Raw genomic sequence first — 21879 nt, forward strand, 5'->3', positions numbered from 1 at the left:
CAGTACCATGGCCAGCGCCCTCTCTGTTCAGGGGCTCCTCTTTTGTTCTCATCTCCCTTTTCCATAGGCTCTTCTTCCTCTTTGTCCTTCTTATTTTCATCAACATGTTGTTTCTTTCCTGCGTTTTGGGGCTGGTAAGACTGAAGCTTAAACTTGGCAGTCTAGAAGAGTGCTGTCCAATAGAACTGTCTGTGACAATGGAAGTATTCTGAATCTGTGCTGAAATTTGTGGTAGCCACTAGCTACACTGTAACCGAAATGTGGCTGCTGTGACTGAGTTACTGAATTTTTTATTTATTTAATTAATTAAAATCTAAATTTAAATCACCAGGCATGGATAGTGGCTACCATATTTATCAGTGCATGTCTAGAATTGGGGGGTGTGTGTGTGTGCGCGTGCGCATATGTACACGTGTACATGTGTGTATTTCTCCCCTCCCAAAAGATAATAATTAAAAAGTAATATGTTTGATTTTAGTATGTTTTTTCTAAACACTATACCTGTGCAATATAAAACAGTTTTTTAAGATACCAAGGGTAAAAAGTATTATGAAATGGGAATTCTTAAAATCATTTAGTGTTTTGAAGCAGTAGACAATAAATAAATCTTACTGAGAAACTGAGGGAAGTATGCTGAGCACTTCATATATACTTACTCAGTTTTCCTAAGTCTTTTGAGGGAGGAAGTGTTATGATTTCCGTTTACAGACGAGTAAATGGAAGCACAGGGTGGTTAAGTGTTGTGCTCAGAGCCAGTGAGTGGCCGAAGCAGGATCCAGTGCTCTCAGGCATTGTGAGATATTTCTGCAACCTTCTTTGAGTTTTACTGTCACTTGTTTATAGCTTATAGCAGGTGATGAGACTAGTTAAAAGCCATATTTAATGATTTTTTTAGTGTTACTCCTTAAAGAATTAGCGGATATTAAAATATTCATCATCATAGTGATGCTGAGGGTCTTATCCTCCAAGACCATGTGATTGCTACATAGTCCCAAATATGGAATTGAGGGCCAGGCTGTGAGCCCTGATGACTTTTGGCAGACATGTGACAGGCCTGTACCTTTAAGATTGTTGCAGACAGGAGATGTAGATGAGGACATGGATATAAATGCCAGGAGGCCAGGACCACAGAGCCATTTTAAGCAGAAGATCCTAGAAGTACTAAGGGATAAGTTTAAATATATGGTCCACTGGTTTGAAGTTTATTCAGAAAATGGCAAGATAGAAATTTAAATCCAGATTTTTCTAAAGATTCCTGTTTGGGAATGTTAAATCTGATTTATCATTTTTGTAGTAGTGCTACAAAGGAAGTTCCTTACTTCTTAGGCCTGAGTGAGACACTGGATTGAGCAGGGCCTTGGTTTACTGATGGTGCCAGGGATGTATGTGAAACTGCCAAATCTTCTTTGGTTTATTGTATGCCTGCAAGACAGATCTAAAGAATAAAATAAAAATGATATCAACAAATGTGGTATATACATACAATGAAAAATTAGTCAGCCATAAAAAGGAATGAAATTTTGTCACATGCTACAATATGGATGAACCTTGAAAACAATTTGCTAAGTGAAAGAGCCAGATACAAAAGGACAAATATTACATGATGCCACTTATATGAAGTATCTAGAACAGGCAAATCCATAGAGACAGAAAGTAGACAGTGGTTATGGGGGCAGGGGAGAGGGGAATGGGAGTTACTGTTTAATGGGTACAGTTTCTAATTTCTATTTGGGAAGATGAAAAAGTTTTGGAGATTGGATGGTGGTGATGGTTGCACAATAATATGAATGTACTTAATGCCACTGAACTGTATACTTAAAAATGGTTAAAATGATAAATGTTACGTGTATTTTACCGCAACAAAAAATTTTTTTAAAGAAATAATAAGGCAGTGGTTTGAAATCCACATTTGAGAGTTTGTGAGGTGAATACAGATTACATTAGAATGGAATGCCTCCTTTTATAGAAAAATGGGATTATGCTTTTCTGGCTGGGGCTGATGGTGAGTTTGGTGGTTATTCCCCTTGACTGTGGCCCAGAGTTCCTCCTGCTTGAGAACGTGGTGCACCACTTCAAGTACCCCTGTGTGCTGGACCTGAAGATGGGCACCCGGCAGCATGGTGATGATGCATCAGCTGAGAAGGCAGCCCGGCAGATGCGGAAGTGCGAGCAAAGTACGTCAGCTACGCTGGGTGTCAGGGTCTGTGGCATGCAGGTGAGTCATCCTTGGTGAGAGCCTAGGTGCTCCTGCTTGCATGTTTTGGGTTGTGTGTGTGCCTGCCTGCTATCCGAGCCAGGTGTCCTCCTGGCCCACAGTGGTCCAGAATCTCCTCCGAGAGGGTGAGTCCCCTACAGAGTGCTGAGTGCGTTTTTGTAGACATGTTCCCTGAGCCCTCTTGTCCTTACCTGGGGACCTTGGTCTGGGCTCCAGTGCAGAACCACTGTGAGAGCCTGTTGCCTTCATATTGGGGCAAGTAAGACTCTTGTCTGTCAGCAGGATAATTCCTAGTTTGAGTCCAGCTGGGCTCCTGGGGCAACTTGGAGGAGGGCTCCAAAGGTAGTGACAGAAAACCTGTAGGCCTGGTCTCTGCACATTGCTGGCTTTACCACAGGAAAACTTAGGGTGAACTTGGCCTGCCTACTCTAGTTGTGTAGGGTTGAGCAGAAAAGCTCAGGTTGGTCAGAAGTACTTTCCAGATAGTGCCTGCCCAGGGCACCGTGAGGTCATCAGACCTCCCTGGTACTCACCTGTCTGTCTCCTGGGGTTTCAGGTGTACCAGCTGGACACGGGGCATTACCTCTGCAGGAACAAGTACTATGGCCGTGGGCTCTCCATTGAAGGCTTCCGCAATGCCCTCTATCAGTACCTGCACAATGGCCTGGACCTGCGGCGTGACCTTTTTGAGCCCATCCTAAGCAAACTGCGAGGCCTGAAAGCTGTACTGGAGCGGCAGGCCTCCTACCGCTTCTACTCCAGTTCCCTGCTTGTCATCTATGATGGTAAGGAGTGCCGGTCTGAGTCCTACCTGGACCGCCGGTCCGAAATGCGTATCAAGCACCTGGACACAGGGCTCCCTGAGGTGGCACCATCCTGTGGCCCTAGCACCAGCCCCAGCAGCACCAGCCCCGAGGTGGGCCCCTTCTCTCCACCCAAGGTGGATGTCCGCATGATCGACTTTGCACACAGCACATTCAAGGGCTTCCGAGATGACCCCACTGTGCATGATGGGCCTGACCGAGGCTATGTGTTTGGCCTGGAGAACCTCATCAGCATCATGGAACAGATGCGGGACGAGAACCAGTAGGCCCAGCTCTGGGCTTCCAGAACCCCTTCCTCTCCACCCTCAGGCAGGGACCATTGCTCTGAACTCGCCATGAGGACACACAGACTTGCTTTTAAAAGGGTTATATTTCTCTTTGGTGTAAACTAAAAGAAATGTTTTTAGCTGTAGCCTGGAATCCATATATATAAAGTGAAGGAGAGCAGAACACATCCTCTCAGCCAGGCTTCCTAGCTCTATGGTTCTGACTGCTGTGTCCAGGCTGACTTAGGAAGGAAGAGATACCCCTGGTGGGCTTGGCAGCAGGGACAGGTTGCCCTTGGACATTGGTTTCTCTTGCCTAGGTCTTTGGGGTCTGTGGCTGCAGGGTCCTGCTAGTTGTGGGGTGAAGCCCTGGGTTGGCTCAGGGCCCCTCCATGCTCACTCATCCCTTGTTCCCAGTAGTAGAGGGTTGGGTGCCCATCTCTTGGGGGACTTTGTAGCTTGTGTTGTGGGTATCATCCAGGTCTGTAACAGATGTCCCCAGGGCACCACAGGGCCAACTGCACACAGCTGGACCCTTCTCGGTTCTGACCTTGGCATGAGGCTAGATTCATGAAGCTGTGCTGAAGCCAGCAATGATAGAGGGCAGGCCCTGGGATCCCCAGGCACTATTTGGCACTTGAACCTGCTCCTCCTCCTGCCTGCACAGCCCAGCCAGCGTTTCTCACCAAGATCCCTTGCCTAAGGAGGCCATCCCCTCTTGCCCCACTGGAGGGAGCCCTGCTCTGTTTGCTGAGGAGAGTCAGTGTTCCAGCAGGCCTCAGGGCCTCTGATGGCTCTGACCCAGCTAGTATTTGCAGTCCTTGTGCTGTGGGTAGGAGTCCTCTTCCTCTAGCTTGGGCAGCTGTGCTGCCTTGGATGGGCTGCTCCTTCCAGGGCTCAAAGGCTGTGGTCCGCTCAGGGTCTCACCTCTCCCCAGGCCAAGCTCAAGGCAGCAGCCCATGTGAGGAGCTCCAGGCTTGTGAGGGAGAACTTTAAGCTTGTTTGCTTATAGGGACATTGGGTGCTGGGTGCAGGTGCCCAGATTCTGCTAATGAGAGTTTTGTCTTATCAGTACTGGGGTCCATCAGTCTGTCCATTTGTCCATCTACCAGCCCCTGTGATCTTTCCCCTGGGGTGTAGCCTTGTTCATTAGTAAATATTGATTTTCTTCATGCTTCCCTCAGCAAAATATTCTCTTTACCATTTCTGAGGTGAGCTTTTTGCCCCTGTGCCCTTCCTTAGCAGGTGCTACCTTTTCTAAAAGAACTGGTAGCAAAATGAATTGGAGGAGGTGTTTCCCTGCTGGCCCAACACCCTCTCTGTGAGCCTGGAGTGTGGCCCCCTCAACACTCAACACTGACAGTAGCACAGTGAAGGCCCAGGGGGTGACCCATTCCTTGCCCATAACTTTTGCTGCCAGCCCTTAATGGCACAGAGACCTGCCACCTCTAACACATGTGGCCAGGTGATACTGCACTCACCTAGCCATTGCTGAGGTTAGTGCTCTCACCTCTGAGTCTAGGGCCACTGTCATTGTCACTTTTAGCATGTCCCTATTGGGGCATTAATGGTAAGCCTGCCAGCCTGTGTCTCTGAGAGGCCTTGGTAACTGATGGACTAATTTCCTGGTCCTTAGAGATGCAGCCCCACACATCTTAAATGGGCTCCTTGATGGGATCCCATCTCTCTCGGCCCTCTGACCCTGGTGCCATTGGTGGGCAGGTTCCCATTCCTTGGGGCTAGGAGGGGCAGCTTGCCTGTTTCTGGTCAGTAATGACCATCTGCTGTACTATTCTGTGGCTTCATCCATGGGGGCAGTAGCTCTTCATTAGTGTGGATAGTCATTTCCTGGTAAGGCAGAGGCTAAAGCAAAGGGTCTGGGGCCACTCGGGACCCACTTGATGGCACCTCTCCAGCCTGGGGATGTGCTGTGCTTCCTGAGTTTGTATATTATGGGAGATGCTGCCCCATTCCGCTCTTCATCGCGAGAGAGGCTGTACCGACTTAAATTCAGTGTTTGCCTGGCACTAAAAGAGCAGGGCTGGGATTTGCTGCTTCTCCCCCAGGGCAGGGTCCCTTGTTTTCAGTACTTTTGAACACTTGGGAGACACAGCCCTGTTTTCTGGTGGGTGGTGAGCATGTGTGTCTGCACACGCTCTTTGCCACCATTTCGCCCTGTTCCATGCTAGAGAGCCCTGTCCCTGCCAGGCCCTGCCTTCCCAGCCCCAACTTGGGACCAAAGTGCAAGATGGGATCACGGGTTGGGGCGTTCAAGCGACCCCTTTCTATAGTGCTTCCCTGGGCGAAGTCGACACCAGCCCCCTAGCGGGGTGGGATGGGCGGTGCTTAAAGAGGAAGGGGACCAGTTTTGCAACTTGCCCGGGACGCCACCCCTCCCTCACATCCGGGCCTGTACAGTGGGCGTGGGGATTCTCCTTAAGGGGCCAAAGGCCTGGGCTAGTTCGTATCCTTTGCTCACTTGCTCACATCCCGCCACGTGCACCCCCCCAGATGCAGATTGCTTGAACTTTTAAAACTGTTCAATTTGGTTTTGTTTGTGCCGATTTAAAAAATGTTTTAATGGGGAAAAGTTTGGGGAGAACCAAGGGAAGGGCCTGGTATCTTTGCTTCTCGGGGAACTGCAAGGCCTCGCCTGGAGGACCGCTCTCTACTCCACTTTCCTGGAAGCTGCCTAAGCCTGTCCACGCCGCCCGAGCCCTGCGCCCGGATATGACACGTGGCTCCGGTCGCGTCTGGGCGCGGTTGCGTTTTCTCGGGACCTTGCGTGCAGGGGAGGGGCTGCTCCGGCATTGGGCTGAGCCTGCCCCTTTCTGTACACCTAGCGCTGCCCGCCCCGCTTGTGTCTGAGGTCGTGTATGTCAAAATAAAGCCGCTAGAAAGCGAGGCGTGTCCGTGTCTTTGAGAAACCCCTCGGCCTCCGGGAGACTGGCATAGTCCGGCCCGCCCGTATCCTCGGCCCCTCCCCGGCCCGCCCGGCCCGGTGAGGCGGGGAGGGGCCGGAAGCGGTTGGGGCGCAGCGCAAAAGAAGCCTCGCCCTTGGCGCCAGCTCCGCTTTTGTATCCGCCAATGGCCAGCTGACCCGCAGGTCCGGGTCCCGGTCCCCATGGTAGCCCGGCGCGCTCGGTTCTCATTGGCTGCGTCGGGCGGAGCGTCGCGTTTCGGCGCTTCGACGCCGACTGTGTGCCACGTATACGGTAGCTGATTGGGCCGCCCGAGTTTACGTCACTTCCCGCCGGCCGCCGGCCCGAGTTGGGAGGCAGTCGGTCTCCGTCCGGCGTCGTGTCCAGGTTTGCTGCGGTCTCGGCCCTAGCGTCAGCGCGGACTGGGCGGACAAGGCAGAGCCAGAGTTGGTCAGTCTGGCGGGTGAAGGGCGAGGGGCCGGGCACAGCGGCGGGAGTGTGCGGCAGGGGTCCGCCAGGCAGGCCGCGGACACCTCGGAGCCCGGGACTCACTCTCCGGCCGCCCGCAGGCGCAATGAAGGCACTGATTTTGGTGGGTGGCTATGGGACGCGCCTGCGGCCGCTGACGCTAAGCATCCCGAAGCCGCTGGTGGACTTCTGCAATAAGCCTATCTTGCTGCACCAAGTGGAGGCGCTGGCCGCGGTAAGGCCCGGGGCCGGGATCTTGGTAGGACCTGATAGGATGAGGGACGGCCAGCGATTGGGGATCGGGGACACCTGTGCCTTCGGCTGAATCCGCTTGGCGGCCGGCGCTGTTCTGTTGCCCACAGGCCGGCGTGGACCACGTGATTCTGGCTGTGAGCTATATGTCTCAGGTGCTGGAGAAGGAAATGAAGGCGCAGGAGCAAAGGGTGAGGCACGGACTTCTCGCTCTTTCCCTTGGTCCCCGCTCAACTTTTCACCGTGGTGAGAGGAACCTGACGGGGGGCTTCTTCCTTCCAGCTAGGAATCCGAATCTCTATGTCCCATGAAGAGGAGCCTTTAGGAACAGGTCAGTAGAGATAGGAAGGTCCCTTTGGGAGGGTTTAGGGCCAGGGAAGGAGCAAGACTCAGCCTGGATGGGGACTGCTGAGCCTGGATCCAGGGGCTCAGACCCCCAAAATGATGGTGACCTGTTCCTCTCCCCCAGCTGGGCCCCTGGCACTGGCCCGTGACTTGCTCTCTGAGACTGCAGACCCTTTTTTCGTCCTCAACAGTGACGTGATCTGCGATTTCCCCTTTCAAGCCATGGTGCAGTTCCACCGGCACCATGGCCAGGAGGGCTCAATTCTGGTAAGAGAGCACGTCTTTCTGCTCTAATGTACCTGTCCCCATGCGCAGCCTCCCTAGCCTCTCCCATCCTCCAGCCTTGAACTGCCCCTTGGTGTTGCGGTTGCAGAGCTGTGCAGTTTGTGCCTTTAAGCATTTTCGGCAAAGCCCCTGAAATTTAGGACAGCATGTATATCAAGGCTCAGGAGCCCTGGACTAGGCCTGAAGTCCCCCTGCACTCAGGTGACCAAAGTGGAGGAACCCTCTAAGTATGGCGTGGTAGTGTGTGAGGCAGACACAGGCCGCATTCACCGGTTCGTGGAGAAGCCGCAGGTGTTTGTTTCCAACAAGATCAACGCAGGCATGTACATCCTGAGCCCTCCAGTGCTACGGCGCATCCAGGTGTGTAGAAGCCAGCTGCTGGGTGGGCTGGGGTAGGGCAGGCCACCACTGCCATGACCCTGCTCATGAGCTGCCCACTCCCACAGCTGCAGCCCACATCCATTGAGAAGGAGATCTTCCCTGTCATGGCCAAGGAGGGGCAGCTCTATGCCATGGAGTTGCAGGGTGAGGCAGGGAGGCCACAGGGTGGGGGTGGTCTGTGGCTGGGCTGAGCCCCCTGATGCATTCTCTCCCTACAGGCTTCTGGATGGACATTGGGCAGCCCAAGGATTTCCTCACCGGCATGTGCCTCTTCCTGCAGTCGCTGCGACAGAAGCAGCCTGAGCAACTGTGCTCAGGCCCCGGCATTGTGGGCAACGTGCTGGTGGTGAGGCCCTTGCCCAGAGCATTGTCAACCCCCTCAACCTTGGGGGACAGATGGCCCACTTGTGTTTTCCCCGCTGTCCTCAGGACCCAAGTGCCCGTATTGGCGAGAACTGCAGCATTGGCCCTAATGTGAGTCTGGGTCCTGGTGTGGTGGTGGAGGATGGTGTGTGCATTCGGCGGTGCACGGTGCTGCGAGATGCCCACATTCGCTCCCACTCCTGGCTTGAGTCCTGCATTGTAGGCTGGCGCTGCCGCGTGGGCCAGTGGGTAAGCCTCCGGGCTGGGCCAGATGGGGAGGGTGGGGGAATGCCTCTGCCTCGCTGACAGGCCTGCCCCTCCCCCCAAGGTGCGCATGGAGAACGTGACAGTGCTGGGTGAGGACGTCATAGTTAACGACGAGCTCTACCTCAACGGGGCCAGTGTGCTGCCCCACAAGTCTATTGGTGAGTCGGTGCCGGAGCCCCGCATCATCATGTGAGGATGCTGTGGGGCTGGCTGAGCCCCCATTTCCCCACTGGCAAGGGGATCACTGGCTCGACACATCAGGAGGCCCTGGACTCATTGCCATCTGACTGGGGAGGATTGGACAAGGTTGAAGCCATCGGACACCCGCCTTCTCCTGTGGACATAATCTGGCAAGATCCTTGCTGGGCATACCCCACAAAGCCCACTCCCTCAAGATGGGCTGGGCCAGGACTGTATGGAATAATAATTTAATGCTCACTGTGGCCCTGACTGAAAGTCAAGCTCAGGCACAAATAGGGCATGGTGGGGGGCCGTGGGGGACAGGGCAAGGGGCTCATAAATAGGGCCCAGCCTGGGTTTGAGTTTAAGGGTAGAGGTTCCTGCTGTGTGGGCCAGGTAGGCCTAGGCAGCCGAGGAAGTGGCACTTGCACTGGCTGCCTTGTCCCAGTCCTCTACAGACATGATGGTGGCTTTGCAGAAGAAGCAATCCTTGTTGTTCATCAGGTGCTGGTTGATGCAGGCTCTACAACAGGGGAGGGCATAAAGATGGCCTGTGTATCCCTGCTGTTCCCCACCCAGCCCCTTGTGCCCGTGCAGCCCACTTACTTGCAGGACTTGTGGCCACAGGGCTGGAACACAGCAGAAATGGGGTGAGCATAGCAGATGGGGCAGAGGTCTTCCTCACTGGTGGGCTGCAGGGAGCAGAGTGCAGGGTGGGCTGGGGTCGGGTGCCCAGACAAGTTGGGTGTACGCTACGCACACAGCTGTGGTGACGTGTACTGGGGTTGTGTGGACCCGTATGCTGTGGCCCCACTCACCAGGGAGGCAGCTGCTGCCTGGGCAGATGCAGAGGTCAGGTGTGCCAACATCTGTTCCACCTGGGCCAGTTCCTCAACACTGATGTAATCTGTGTCTGGCGGGTGGTAGGAGGTGTCAGGCCAAATGTGGCCCTAGAACCCAGTGCCTCTTGAGTACTCACTGCCTGGGAATTTGCTCCTCTTAAGACTACTAACCTGGCCCAGCCCCAAATCCCTCTCTTCCCTGACCCACCCCCAGCCTACTCACAGCTCTGTAGGGAGAAGCGCTTCTGGTCAGGGGCAGGCAGGGCAGTGCCAGGGGTAGGGGGCTCTGGCTGCCCCAAGAGATAGCATATGGAGCGGAGCTGGAAGCAGGGATCAGCCAGGAGCACTGATGTGGCTCTGTCTGTCCTAGGTGGGAGAGGGTACAAGGGTAGTCAGAAGCTGGGCCTGTCTGAAATCAGTATCTGTTCGGAGGGGTGGGGGTGGAAAGTCCAGCCTATTTGCATTATTGCCTGGTTCATTCCACCCAGTCTCCCTGCTTCTCTCCAGTCCTCCCAGTAAAGTCCTAGATCCCAGTAAGGACCCACATTGTCGGGTACCAGTTTAAGGGAGCACCACCAGAAGATAATGGAAGTCCACCTGCCCCTTCATTTACGTTAACCCTTAAAAGGAAACAGCTGCCCAATCATATACGTTAACCCTTCAAAGAAAACACCTGCCCCCTCATAAACGTTAACCCTTAAAAGGAAACACAACACAAGAAGCTTAAAGGCATGCTTCCGAGGGTTCCGGGAGACGGGCCCTCTGGAAAGCCGCCAGCCAAGCTCAGGCTAGGGTATTGTGGCCCAACTCGCTCACCCTCTGGCGGCCACGCGGGGGCCTATGAACGCCGGGGGACGCGGCTACCCCGCCCCTCCAATGGGAGCCAATGGGAGCCTGAGGCCCCGCCCCCGAGAAATCGCCTCCCGGAGAGTATTTAGAAGCTGAGTGCTCAGAAAGGCACTCAGGAGAGAGCTGGGGAAGCCTGAGAAGGGAGTGCTGAGCAGAGCGTGGCCCCAACTCAACCCAAAATCTGGAGCCGGGCAGCTGGAGCGGTCGGCCTTGCGGGACGGAGCCCGCATACTGTCTCGCTGGCCACTGGCCATTTAGCGCCCCGCACTTCTAGCCGGATGTGAAGTGGGTGAGTCTCGGAGCTGTGCCCCGCACCAAGCTGCCCTGTCCCACCCCTGGCAGCCGCCGCCATGGCCCGGCTGGTGCTGCAGGGCACACTGCTGTGCATGCTGCGTGTCGGATTAATGAGCACCCTGGACTCCGAGGGCTTCCTGTCCCCTGCGCCTCATAACTGTCCCTACAAATGTGTCTGCGCTGCCGACCTCCTGAGCTGCGCCGGCCTGGGGCTGCAGGATGTGCCGGGCGCGTTACCAGCTGCAGCTGCAGACCTCGACCTGAGCCACAATGCGCTGCAGCGCCTGCGCCCCGGCTGGTTGGCGCCCCTCTCCCGGCTCCGCGCCCTGCGTTTAAATCACAACGAGCTGGATACGCTAGGTCCGGGAGTTTTCACCAATGCCAGCGGCCTGCGGCTGCTCGATTTATCATCTAACGCCCTGCGGGCCCTGGGCCGCCACGACCTCGACGGCCTGGGGGAGCTCAAGATGCTGCTTCTGTTCAATAACCGCCTGGCACACTTAGACGAGCAGGCCTTCCACGGCCTGGGCGCGCTCAGTCGTCTCTACCTGGGCTGCAATGAACTTGCGTCCTTCTCTTTCAATCACCTGCACGGCCTGGGCACGACCCACCTACGTACTCTGGATCTCTCCTCCAACCACCTAGGACGCATCCCTGTACCTGACCTGGCTTCACTGCCAGCCTTTCTCAAGAACGGCCTTTACTTGCACAACAACCCATTACCCTGTGACTGCCGTCTCTACCATCTGCTGCAACGCTGGCACCAGCGGGGGCTCAGCGCTGTGAGCGACTTCGCGGGCGAGTACACATGCCTGGCCTTCAAGGTACCCACCTCCCGCGTGCGCTTCTTTGAGCACAGCCGTGTCTTTGAGAACTGCTCAGCTGCCCTGGCTCGGGGCCTAGAGCAGCCTGAAGAACAGCTGCATGTGCAGGTGGGGCAGTCCCTGAGGCTACACTGCAACACCAGCGCCCCAGCCGTGCACATTGCCTGGGTCTCGCCGCAGCATGAGCTGCTTGTGGCACCAGGGTCTCGCAACGGCAGCATCGCAGTGCGGGCTGATGGCAGCCTGGCCATCAGCAACGTGCAGCCATGGCACGAGGGTGTCTTTGTGTGCCTGGCTACTGGACCCCACCTGCATCACAACCAGACACACGAGTACAACGTAAGTGTGCACTTTCCACACCCTGAGCCTGACACTTTCAACACGGGCTTCACCACGCTGCTGGGCTGCGCCGTGGGCCTGGTGCTCGTGCTGCTCTACCTGTTCACGCCACCCTGCCCCGGCTGCCGCAGCTGCTACCATCACACCTGCCGCTGCCGCCGCTGGCCCCGAACACCCAGCCCACTCCAGGAGCTGAGCGCACAGTCCTCAGTGCTCAGCACCACGCCGCCCGACGCACCGAGACGCAAGGCCAGTGTCCACAAGCACGTGGTCTTTCTGGAACCTGGCAGGAGAAGCCTCAATGGTCGTGTGCAGCTAGCGGTAGCTGAAGACTTTGATCTCCACAATCCCTTGGGCCTGCGGCTCAAGGCTGGCTCTGAGTCCACTAGCTCCACAGGCTCTGAGGGTCTGGTGATGACCTAGGCTGCCCAGGGGCCCCACCAAGGCCACTGCCTGCCCACTGCTTGCCCTGCTCCCCGCTGCTGCCCAGAGAAGTGCCAGATGCTGGTGGGAAGCACTGGGCTTGGTCCTCCAGCCTCCTGTGTGGGCCTCGACATAAACCACAGCAACATCACTCACTGGTAGAGGGGCTGAAGTCCCCAACTCTCTCCTGCTTCTCCCCAGCAACACAGGACCAAAACATCCCAGGACCTAGCAGGGCCTACCTGTGCCCACATGAGGATTGGAACCGAGGGCCATCTGGAAGAGCCCTTGCATTAGAGCCCCAGGTTCACCCGCAGGGGCTAAGGCAGCCATCAAGGAGAGTCGTGGTGAAGAATTGAAGCATGACCACCTTCTGCTTCCCAAGGGGACAGCAGTGGCCCACAGGGGAAAAGGAGGAAGACTTCAAAGGAAGACTGAGTCCCCACCCCGAGGGTGGAAAGAGGAATTACAAGCCCTCCCTCTGGTGAAATGTGACTCCCCACGCACCAACATTCAAGCTACTTGAAGCTTCACGAGTCCATGCAGTCTGGTGAGAAGGCAACCAGCAGGCAAGGCTCCTCAAGAGACCTCCAGGGGCATCACTGGCACTCTGAGGGCAGAGCCTCTCCCATGGGCTCACAAGACAATGGTAAGGGGCACCAATGACCTGTTCCCCCAGCTTTTCAGCAGTAAAAAGCCTGCTGAGCATGGCTAAGATGGGAGGGCTGAGCCGGAACTTGCTGTCTCCCAAGGGCAGAATCCTCTTAAGGGCTGGCACTGGTATCAGCCTAATGGCTGAAGCAGTGCCCTGGCTTCATATGCATCTCACCACTCCCACGGCAGGGAGGCAGGGAAGCGGGGACTGGGAACCCCTCCTGAGTGAGGGCTGAGCTGGGGGGCCCACAAGTGTCCTGGATCCAGCTATCATGGAATTTCTTAATAAAGGTAGTACATGCTCGTCGTTGGAGCCTTCACAGACACAGATGGCAGTATGTGTGCTCAGCTCTTAACCCCAGCAGTGTGTCCCTGGATATCACAGGATGGCACCCCGCCCTTAGCACAGTCTTAGTTCCCCTGGCCCTGCCTGAGGCACAGCCACAGCCAGCGGCTCTGCCCATGGGCCAGGGCACCCTGCTCTGTGGAGCTCCTGGATTCTCCTACTTTAGGCTGCTGCTGCTGCTGCTGCCGCCACCTACTCAGTTCATACCTCACTACCTTCCTTCCAGCTCCAGACCTGACGCTGAAGTCCATGTGAGAGATGAGCTTTGGAGGGCCCTGCCCAGCCCCCTCCCCATCAGACAAGCCCAGCACCCACAGGGGACCCCAGCCCCTAACACTCACCCTGAGGCTGGGCCGTGCACCAGGAGTCGTACCAGGATGCCTGTCACTGCCACCAGAATAGGGTAGTGGTCCACACTCTCCAGGCCTAAGGGAAAGGGAAGGAAGGGGATGAGCTACCCAAGTGGTCCCGCTGCAGGGGCTCCATCCCTGCCCAGCTGACATCATCGTCATTCACACTTCCCACCCTCCTCCCCACAGAAGGCTGAGCTAGGCAGGGGGTGCCAAGCCAGGCTGTCCCAGTGCAGAATGTAGAATCAGGCAGCACTGCTCCTGGCAGAGGAACCAAGGCCTGTGGTGTGTTGGGTACAGGGCTTCTAGGTCCTCACCAGGCAGCCGCAGGGTGACCACGCGGTCAAACAGGTTCCTCTCAGCTGTCACCCGGTTCAGCACCTGGTTCAGCAGCTGTGAGGGCAGGAGCACATTGGTGGATGGGTGGGCTCACACCACTGGGGTGTCCCCAGGGTCCCAACCACCCTTGCCCAGATGGACACACCTGTGCGAGACGCCGCAGCAGCATCTCAGAGGTAGGCTGGGCCCAGTCGAGGAATATCTCAGGCACCAGCGTGATGGTCATCTCCAAGACACGCAGCAGGCTGACCGAGAGGTCAAAGCAGGTGGCACATACCTTGAGCTGCCGGCTGTCCACAAAGTTCCGCTCCAGGCGTTCAGCAGCCTGCTGGATCTGAGCCACCAACGTGGGGGCAGCAGTCAGTGGTCTGGCCACACTGCAGATTGTGCCTCATCCTCTGCAACCCCCTGGCCCACAAGGTCCCTCCGTGACCCACCTCCTGGATCATGCCGATAAACTCAGAGAAGGCCCAGTTGAGCTGGTTGAGGACGCTGTTGAGGAAGCTGGGTGCCACGTCAGGACCCTCCCGCAACAGGTCTGCCATGTGCTGCTGCAGCAGGGTGGAGGGGCAGGGCTCTGTGGGGACATCGGGAGGGGCATCATCGGGACTCCAGTCAGCGGCCCCTGCCCGTCTGCCTCTGTCCTCACTCACAGGTCGTTGGTGTAAGGGCAGAAAGACAGCTCCCTGGGAACACTCAGGTCTTGAAGGCAGGGGGACAGGGTGCAGTGCTGCCTGGGGGTCAGGGCTAAATCTGTCCCCTCCCTCTGCTGGGCCAACCACAGGCTGCAGTTGTTCCCAATGCCTCCCCCACCCCCAGTTCTAGAACCGCCCCCAAGCCCCAGCCTGATCCCCAGAAAGTTCTCAGTCACATGCCCTTCAGGAAGGGCTAGACCTAGACGGGGCAACCTAGACCCCTCTTCACTCGTATCAAGGCCATTTCTCCCAAGAGCCTCCTCTGAGCCCTGCCATCCTCCACTGTCCTCTGCTGCCCTTGGCCTGGCCTTAGCATACGGCTGAGGTGGTGGGCGCCAAGTCTGGGCTGACAGGCAGCAGTAACCAGAGCCCTCAGCCACACCGGGCTAGGCATACCTCCCCCCCCTGCAAATCAATAGTTCCTACAGCAGCAGGATGCATATCTGGCCCCACTGCTGTTCTCCACTTGCAGCTCAGGTCCACCCTGGAGGCAGGACCAAGGCAACTGGCAAGGACTTGCTGTGTGACTCTGCACAAGGAACTTGGCCTCTGGGGACCCCTTTAGGCCCAAACACTCCCACAAGGGCAGAAACATACCACATGGGCTAAAGAGAGCCACTGTGTGGGGTGAGTACAGCATGTGGCAGGCAGATTCTGCAAGCAAGACAGCCCAAGACCCTGGGCTGGGCCCAGTGAAGGTCCTCAGGCTCACAGGGCTTTGCTGGACCATAGGCCCAGGACAGAAAATGCAGACTTTGCTCCCAACCAAAGGCCACTTCCTCCAGGAAGCCCCATGGACACCCTTTGGGGCCCTGGCCAACCCTTAGTCTGTGCCCCTGCCTTGACTCAGGTATCCAGGGTCTGGCACCAGCTAGTGAAAGTAAAGGGACAGAAGGACATGGTGTTGGGACAAGGCTGGAGGTCAGGGAGCTGGTTCAGAGGGCAAGGGATAGGGTCATCACTTTGCATAAGCTGCCAGCAGCCTGGGAAGATGCTGCCCCTTTTCACTGTGACACATGCAGACCGTTCAGGACCAAAGGGCGCACATGGGACTGGAGAGCAAGACTCAAGAGCACCAGAGTGTCCTTAGACTGGGAGGAAGCAGGGAAATGGAAACCCCAGGGGATACACAGGGGGTTTGGGGCCCAACACGAGTCCAGGACTGAGGCTGGAAGAAGTGGGAAAGTCTGCGAGAACGCAAGAGCAGCGGGTGAGGGCCCCCGCCTGCCAAACCTGGATACTCACTCTGGAGGCTGGGCAAATTGGCATCCTCAGGTTTGGTTTTCAGCAGGTGTGGCAGCCGTGTATAGCGGTACCCGAACCCACAGCCCTGGGGGTGGAGTTGGCGGGAGGTCAGTGGGGCAGGGCAACCCCTCCCTCCAGCCAGCCATAGCCACATCCTCTCCAGCCAGGCTTACCCTCCAGAGCCGCACCAGGATCCAGTTGGTCTGGGCCCAGGGCCGCTGCTCATAGGGAGCCAGGAGACTCCTCACCATGGCGATACGCCTGTGAGAGCAATGGGTGGTAGGCACGGGGTGACGCTAGTGCTGTGCAGGGCAGAGTGCGTGCCCCCCTGCCCCTGGGCCCCCACTCACTGCTCCTCAGGGATCCGCTCCACGGCCCGCAGAGAGTTTGGGTAGCACACGTAGCTGGCCAGGGCCTGCATCAGCGAGTCACGGATATCTGCTGGGACAGGTCATGCCTCAGCAGGTGCCTGGCATGAGCCCTGGTGCCCATGCCTCATACCCACCTGGCTGGCATTGTGCGCAGAGAATAGCCAGCCAGAGGTACCATCCCGTCCGTCCCCGTCTCCCCCAGCCCTCTGTCGGGCACCTCACCAGTGCCCACGATGCGTGTGTCGGCAAAGTGTTTGGCAAGGATGGCAGCCAGGCGGGTCAGGGTCTCTTCATAGCCTGCAGGGTTGGGTAGCAGGATGAGCTGATCGGGAGTGCGAACTCCAGAGGCAGGCGCACCCCTTGGTGGGTGGGCTTGGGTAGTGGGCTCCAGAGCTAGCTCCAAGGGCTAGTCTGGGCCCAAGCTGACATCTGGGGACTTTAGGCAGGGCATTCACTAACAGTTGGTAAGAGTTGAAGGCACACACTCATTGTGGGCGTTGGGCGGGTCCCAGCAGGAGGATAGGTCCTGACAAAGAGTCCTCCTGCCTGGGCTCAAACCCATCTCAGCACACACACTGGAGGGCTCAGCAAAGTCCCCTGGGCACCCACAGCCCCACCTCTGAGGACAAAGCCTGCACTGAGGCCTAGGGCAGGGCAAGGGGACAGGCCAGGAGCGTAAAAGCCCACAGCCTAGTCCAGACATAAACTGCCAAGCCCAGCCTGGAATCAATGGTCTGCAAGAAGCCCAGACTCCTATGTGGCCACCAGCAGGGCCTCCCTGCTGGTGGTCTGCAAAGACAAGCCACTCTGCCCCTGCATGGGATGCCACACCCCATGGCCAGCGCCAGGGCAGCAGGGTAAGAGGCCAGCTGGCTCCTGGGCCACAGAAGCACCAAGAAGGAAGTGAAAGCCGGGGTGGGGTGGGGCGGGGCAGGGTGGGTGGGGTAGGGGTGATCCCCACACCCTGTACTCCATTTCGTCTGTTTCCCTCCTAACACCAGGGAGGAGCTGTTGGTTCTATGGCTGCTGGTACTAGGACAGGGCTCTCCACCATGTGGGACTTTTGCAAATGCTTGTGTGATGCTGGGCAGAGCCTCACCTCCTCCCCACGTGGGATGTGTGCTGCTGGGCCACGAGGGCTCAGAACAGGGCTTCTAGGGCTCACTCCAGAGGCCCCCTTTTCTGTCCCCTCCCAGGCTGAATGGCCCCATCACCTGGGAGCTCCTCCATGCTGTGCACAGGGCCAAAGTAATTCTTGAGAGCACTGTAGCTGTTGATGGCCACACTCAGGTAGAATTCGGGCATGAAGGCAAAGAGAGGACCTGTGCGGTCTCCATGCTCGATGGTCCGCAGGCAGACACGCAGCAGCCAGTAGATGTCCTGCATCTTCTCCTGTGGGAGGCACACAGGGTGTTGCTGGGCTGTTCATGGGAGGGGTCACAGGGGGTGTGGCCCGGTCTGGAGATTAGGAAAGGCCTCCCAGGAACATGACATGAGAACTGGATTCCAGGAAGTGGGAGCAGTGGCTCAGGTAGGAGCAATCAAGCACTGTACTGGGCAGGCAAGACAGGCCACCAGCCTGGATAGGGCAGCACTACAACCCCAACCAGAATCCTGGGTTGCAATTTTTTAAGGTACAAAAGGTGTTAAGCGAGAGGGTGCCATGTGACCAGAAGCCTGTGTTGGAACACTGTCCAGAGCAGAAGGGGCTGCAGGGACAAGTGGGGACAAGGCAGTGAGGAAGCTACAGCCTTGGCTAGGCCCAAGACAGCAAAGGGACTGGATGGCCAGGCATGCGGATGCACCGATTGGCTGTGAGGGCAAGGGAATGGTCGCAACAAGAACAGGGCCCACATTTCTGTGCGTAATGGAGCCTCCATGGAGGCTGGAAGTCCTGGGGGAGAAGCAGGCCTGGTGAAGGGCAGAGGGGATGTGGCTTAGGACATGTGGAGCATGAGGTGCCCAGCGATGCCCCCAAAGAGTTGGTGTTAAGGAGGCAGGCAGAAAATGAGTCTGGAGCTCAGAGGAGAAGGTGGTGTGAAGGTCAAAGGCAGCATGACTGCTGGTGGAACAGAGGCCACGGAAAGCAGACAAAACCTGCCAAGGGCCCAGTTCCCCACAGTATGGTTTCCAGATAGTCTATCCCACAAAAGGGGCCAGGAGGGGTCACCAACCAGAGTGAGGCCCTAGGCCCCAGTCCAGACCCATAGCACCACATCTCCTGGAGTGGAGCCAGAGCAGCTGCACTTTCCACCAGCTCTCTGATGTGCTCTCAAACCTGAGAGCCCGAGAAGATGTAAGCAAGAAGTCAGAGGGTGGCCCTAGGCCTGGAAGTAGACACGGACAGGGAGGCCTACAGGAGCTGGCGTCACCGAAGGCCAGAGAAGACCGAGTCTGAGGAAAGGATGGCAATGGCACCGACGCGGCCAAGGGGGCCACTGTAATGGGAGAGGAGATGTGTCCACAAAGGGAGGGGGGGAGCTCGACAGACACCTTGCAAGACTATTTCAGAAAAGTGGAGGAGCCTGATCTGGGCAAAGAGTGAAGAGAAGATGAGGAAGCCAAGACACAGAGAAGGAAGGAGAGAGCAGTAGTGTAAGCAGATGTACAGTGAGAGAAAGGCATCACGGGCCTTTTCCTTTAGTAATGGGAGAAGCTGAAGGAGCAGGAGGCAAGAGGGTAAGCATTGCAAATGTAGAAGAAAAAAAAAGGCAGTTCAACATAATAAAGGCTGTATTATGAAAAGTCCATAGCTCACATCATAGTCAATGGTGAAAGAATGACAGGCTTTCCCCTAAGATCAAGAACAAGACAAGGTGTCTGCTTTTGCCACTTCTATTCAACATAGTATTGGGAGTTCTAGCCAGAATTAGGCCAGAAAAAGAAGTAAAAGCCATCTACGTTAGAAAGGAGGGAGTATGGGACTTCCCTGGTGGTCCAGTGGTTAAGACTCCACGCTCCCAATGCAGGGGGCCTGGGTTCGATCCCTGGTCAAGGAACTAGATCCCACATGCATGCCACAACTAAGAGTCTGCATGCTGCAACTAAAGAGCCTGCATGCCGCAATGAAGATCTTGCATGCTGCAACTAAGACCCGGCACAGCCAAATAAATAAATAAATATATATATATATATATACATATATATTTTTTTTTAAAGGAGAGAGTAAAATTATCTCTGTTTGCAGATGACATGATCTTATATGTAGAAAACCCTAAAGATTCCACCAAAAAACTATTAGAATTAATAAACGAGTTCAGGAAATTTGCAGGATACAAAATCGACACACAAAAATCAATTGTGTTTCTATACACAAGCAAGGAACAATCCAAAAAGGAAATTGAGAAAATAATTCTATTTACATTAGAATCAAAATTAAACAGGTGTAAATTTAACCAAGGAAGTGAAACACTTGAAACACTGAAAACTATGAAATGTCACTCAAAGAAATTTTAAAAGGTACAAACAAATGGAAAGACATCCCACGTTCATGGACTGGAAGACTTAATATCGTCAGATGTCAATACTACCCAAAGCAATCTACAGTTTTAATGCAATTCCTATAAAAGTCCCAATGGATTTTTTTTTTTGCAGACATAGAAAAAACTATTCTAAAATTCCTTTCGAATCTCAAGGGACCCCAAATAGCCAAAACAATCTTGAAATAGAACAAAGCTGCAGATCTCACACTTCCTGATTGCAAAACTTATTGCGAAGCTACAATAATCAAAACACTATGGTAGGGCTTCCCTGGTGGTGCAGTGGTTGAGAGTCCGCCTGCCAATGCAGGGGACATGGGTTCGAGTCCTGGTCCGGGAAGATCCCACATGCTGCCCGCATGCAGCAACCAAGACCCAACGCAACCAAAAATAATAAAATAAATTAAAAAAAAAAAAACAGTGTGGTACTGGCATAAACATAGACATACAGACCAATGGAATAGAGAGCCCCCCACCCCCAAACCCTCACATATATGGTCAAATGATTTTTGACAAGGGTGCCAAGACCATTCAATGGGGAAAGGACAGTCTTTTCAATAAACGGTGCTGGGAACACTGGATATCCACATACAAAAGAATGAAGTTGGACCATTATCTCACATCATATACAAAAATTACCTTAAAATGGGTCACAGACCTAAACTTAAGAGCTAAAAACTCTTAGAAGAAAACATAGTGGAAAACCTTCACGACCTTGGATTTGATAATGATTTCTTGGATATCACAACAAAAGCATAGGCAAGAAAAGAAAAAAATAGATAAATTAGACTTCATCAAAATTTAAAAATGTGCATCAAAGGACACAATCAAAAGAGAAAATGGGAGAAAATATTTATAAATCATAATCTGCTAAAGGGTTGGTACCCAGGATATATAAAGAACTCCTACAAATCAAAAACAGAAAAACAATCTGATTTAAAAATGGGCAAAAGGATTGAATAGACATTTCTCCAAAGAAGGATATACAAATGGACAATAATTACATGAAAAGATGCTCAACATCACTAATCACTAGGGAAATGCAAATCAAAACCACAATGAAATACCACTTTACACAGATTAGGATTACTATTAATAAAAAAAAATTTCTGAGAAACAAGTGTTGGCAAGGATAGGCAGAAATCAGAACCCTGTGCCCTGCTAGTGGGAATGGTGCAACCACTATGAAAAACAATATGGCAGTTTTTCAAAAAAATTAAAAATAGAATTACTATATGATCCAGCAATTTTGCTTCTGGGTATATACCCAAAATAATTAAAAAACAGGATCTTGAAAAAGTATTTGCACACCCATGTTCGTAGCTGCATTATTCACAATAGCCAAAAGGTGGAAGCAACTCAAATGTCCATAGATGGATTAACAGATAAATAAAATGTGGTATATACACACAATGGAATATTATTCAGCCTTAAAAAGGAAAGAAATCCTAACACATGCTAGAACATAGATGAACCATGAGACCATTATGCTAGGTGAAATAAGCCAGTGACAAAAATTCCACTTATATGAGGTACTAGAGCAGTCAAATTCACAGAGACAGAAAGTAGAACAGTGGTTGTCGGGGACTGAAGTGAAGGGGGGAATGGGAATTAGTGGATATAAGTTTCAGTTTGGGGAGATGAAAAGAGTTCTGGAGACTGGTTGCACAGCAATAAATATACTTAACACTGCTGAACTGTACATTTAAAATGATTAAGATGATAAGTTACATATTGTATTTTACCGCAACTTTTTAAAATGGTTAAGATGGTAAACTTTATGTTGTGTATATTTTATCACAATTTAAAAAGAAGGTACAAAGATGGGAGGGTGAGGTTCCTAAGAAGACAGTGTGGGAGGGGATGGCAAGATCGCCTAGGGAGGTGGACAGGCATGAAATCCTGGTGGTGGGATGACAGTGACCATCTTTGTGGGGCTGGAGCAAGGTGGTCTGTGGCAAGAGAGAACAGAGGGGTAAAAGGCAGAGGTGGTTTGGGTTGGGGAGGAGTCACCAGAAGAAAGAGCAGTATAGACAGGGATACCAAGCGCCTTGATCACCCA

At 54.2% G+C, this 21879-nt stretch overlaps 4 protein-coding genes across 21 annotated transcripts in view; 3 read left to right on the top strand and 1 right to left on the bottom strand.

The window, feature by feature from the left end:
• The window catches only part of IP6K1 (inositol hexakisphosphate kinase 1), a 74083-nt gene extending 67874 nt beyond the window's left edge, over positions 1-6209 (top strand). For all 7 annotated transcript variants that reach the window (XM_060161857.1, XM_060161855.1, XM_060161859.1 and 4 more), the window contains 2 exons: positions 2040-2215; positions 2772-6209. In XM_060161857.1, the coding sequence (XP_060017840.1) occupies positions 2040-2215; positions 2772-3305 (710 nt within the window). In that variant the 3' untranslated portion in view covers positions 3306-6209. The remainder of the gene's footprint in view (positions 1-2039; positions 2216-2771) is intronic.
• A 358-nt stretch (positions 6210-6567) lies between these two features.
• On the top strand, positions 6568-9030 carry GMPPB (GDP-mannose pyrophosphorylase B). Of its 3 annotated transcripts, none has more exons than XM_060161863.1 (9): positions 6568-6929; positions 7057-7137; positions 7229-7277; positions 7416-7558; positions 7778-7936; positions 8023-8101; positions 8176-8303; positions 8387-8569; positions 8649-9030. In XM_060161863.1, the coding sequence occupies exons 1-9, from the start codon at positions 6801-6803 to the stop codon at positions 8778-8780; spliced, it is 1083 nt and encodes a 360-aa protein (XP_060017846.1). In that variant the 5' UTR covers positions 6568-6800; the 3' UTR covers positions 8781-9030. The 3 variants fall into 3 exon arrangements, with proteins under 3 accessions (XP_060017846.1, XP_060017848.1, XP_060017847.1); XM_060161865.1 differs by having other exon boundaries at positions 8387-8431; XM_060161864.1 differs by having other exon boundaries at positions 8029-8101.
• The window catches only part of RNF123 (ring finger protein 123), a 31286-nt gene continuing 18406 nt past the window's right edge, over positions 9000-21879 (bottom strand). For all 10 annotated transcript variants that reach the window (XM_060161844.1, XM_060161839.1, XM_060161845.1 and 7 more), the window contains 13 exons: positions 17553-17730; positions 16561-16635; positions 16318-16405; positions 16141-16228; positions 15968-16052; positions 14465-14604; positions 14173-14361; positions 14006-14081; positions 13680-13764; positions 9833-9975; positions 9586-9680; positions 9374-9459; positions 9000-9290 (listed from right to left, as the gene is read on the bottom strand). In XM_060161844.1, the coding sequence (XP_060017827.1) occupies positions 9170-9290; positions 9374-9459; positions 9586-9680; positions 9833-9975; positions 13680-13764; positions 14006-14081; positions 14173-14361; positions 14465-14604; positions 15968-16052; positions 16141-16228; positions 16318-16405; positions 16561-16635; positions 17553-17730 (1449 nt within the window). In that variant the 3' untranslated portion in view covers positions 9000-9169. The remainder of the gene's footprint in view (positions 9291-9373; positions 9460-9585; positions 9681-9832; positions 9976-13679; positions 13765-14005; positions 14082-14172; positions 14362-14464; positions 14605-15967; positions 16053-16140; positions 16229-16317; positions 16406-16560; positions 16636-17552; positions 17731-21879) is intronic.
• Positions 9167-13316, top strand: AMIGO3 (adhesion molecule with Ig like domain 3). The gene has a single exon (XM_060161854.1). It carries the CDS (start codon positions 10809-10811, stop codon positions 12336-12338), a length of 1530 nt encoding a protein of 509 aa, XP_060017837.1. The 5' UTR covers positions 9167-10808; the 3' UTR covers positions 12339-13316.

This window comes from Lagenorhynchus albirostris, chromosome 10 (genome assembly GCF_949774975.1).
Source record: "Lagenorhynchus albirostris chromosome 10, mLagAlb1.1, whole genome shotgun sequence".
Lineage (NCBI taxonomy): Eukaryota > Metazoa > Chordata > Mammalia > Artiodactyla > Delphinidae > Lagenorhynchus > Lagenorhynchus albirostris.

Coding starts and splice junctions, on each gene's coding strand:
- GMPPB (XM_060161863.1), top strand. CDS start 6,801: ATGAAGGCACTGATTTTGGTGGGTGGCTATGGGACGCGCCTGCGGCCG. Junction 7,138..7,228: donor TGAAGGCGCAGGAGCAAAGG/GTGAGGCACGGA, acceptor TCTTCCTTCCAG/CTAGGAATCCGAATCTCTAT. Junction 7,559..7,777: donor GCCAGGAGGGCTCAATTCTG/GTAAGAGAGCAC, acceptor CCCTGCACTCAG/GTGACCAAAGTGGAGGAACC.
- AMIGO3 (XM_060161854.1), top strand. CDS start 10,809: ATGGCCCGGCTGGTGCTGCAGGGCACACTGCTGTGCATGCTGCGTGTC.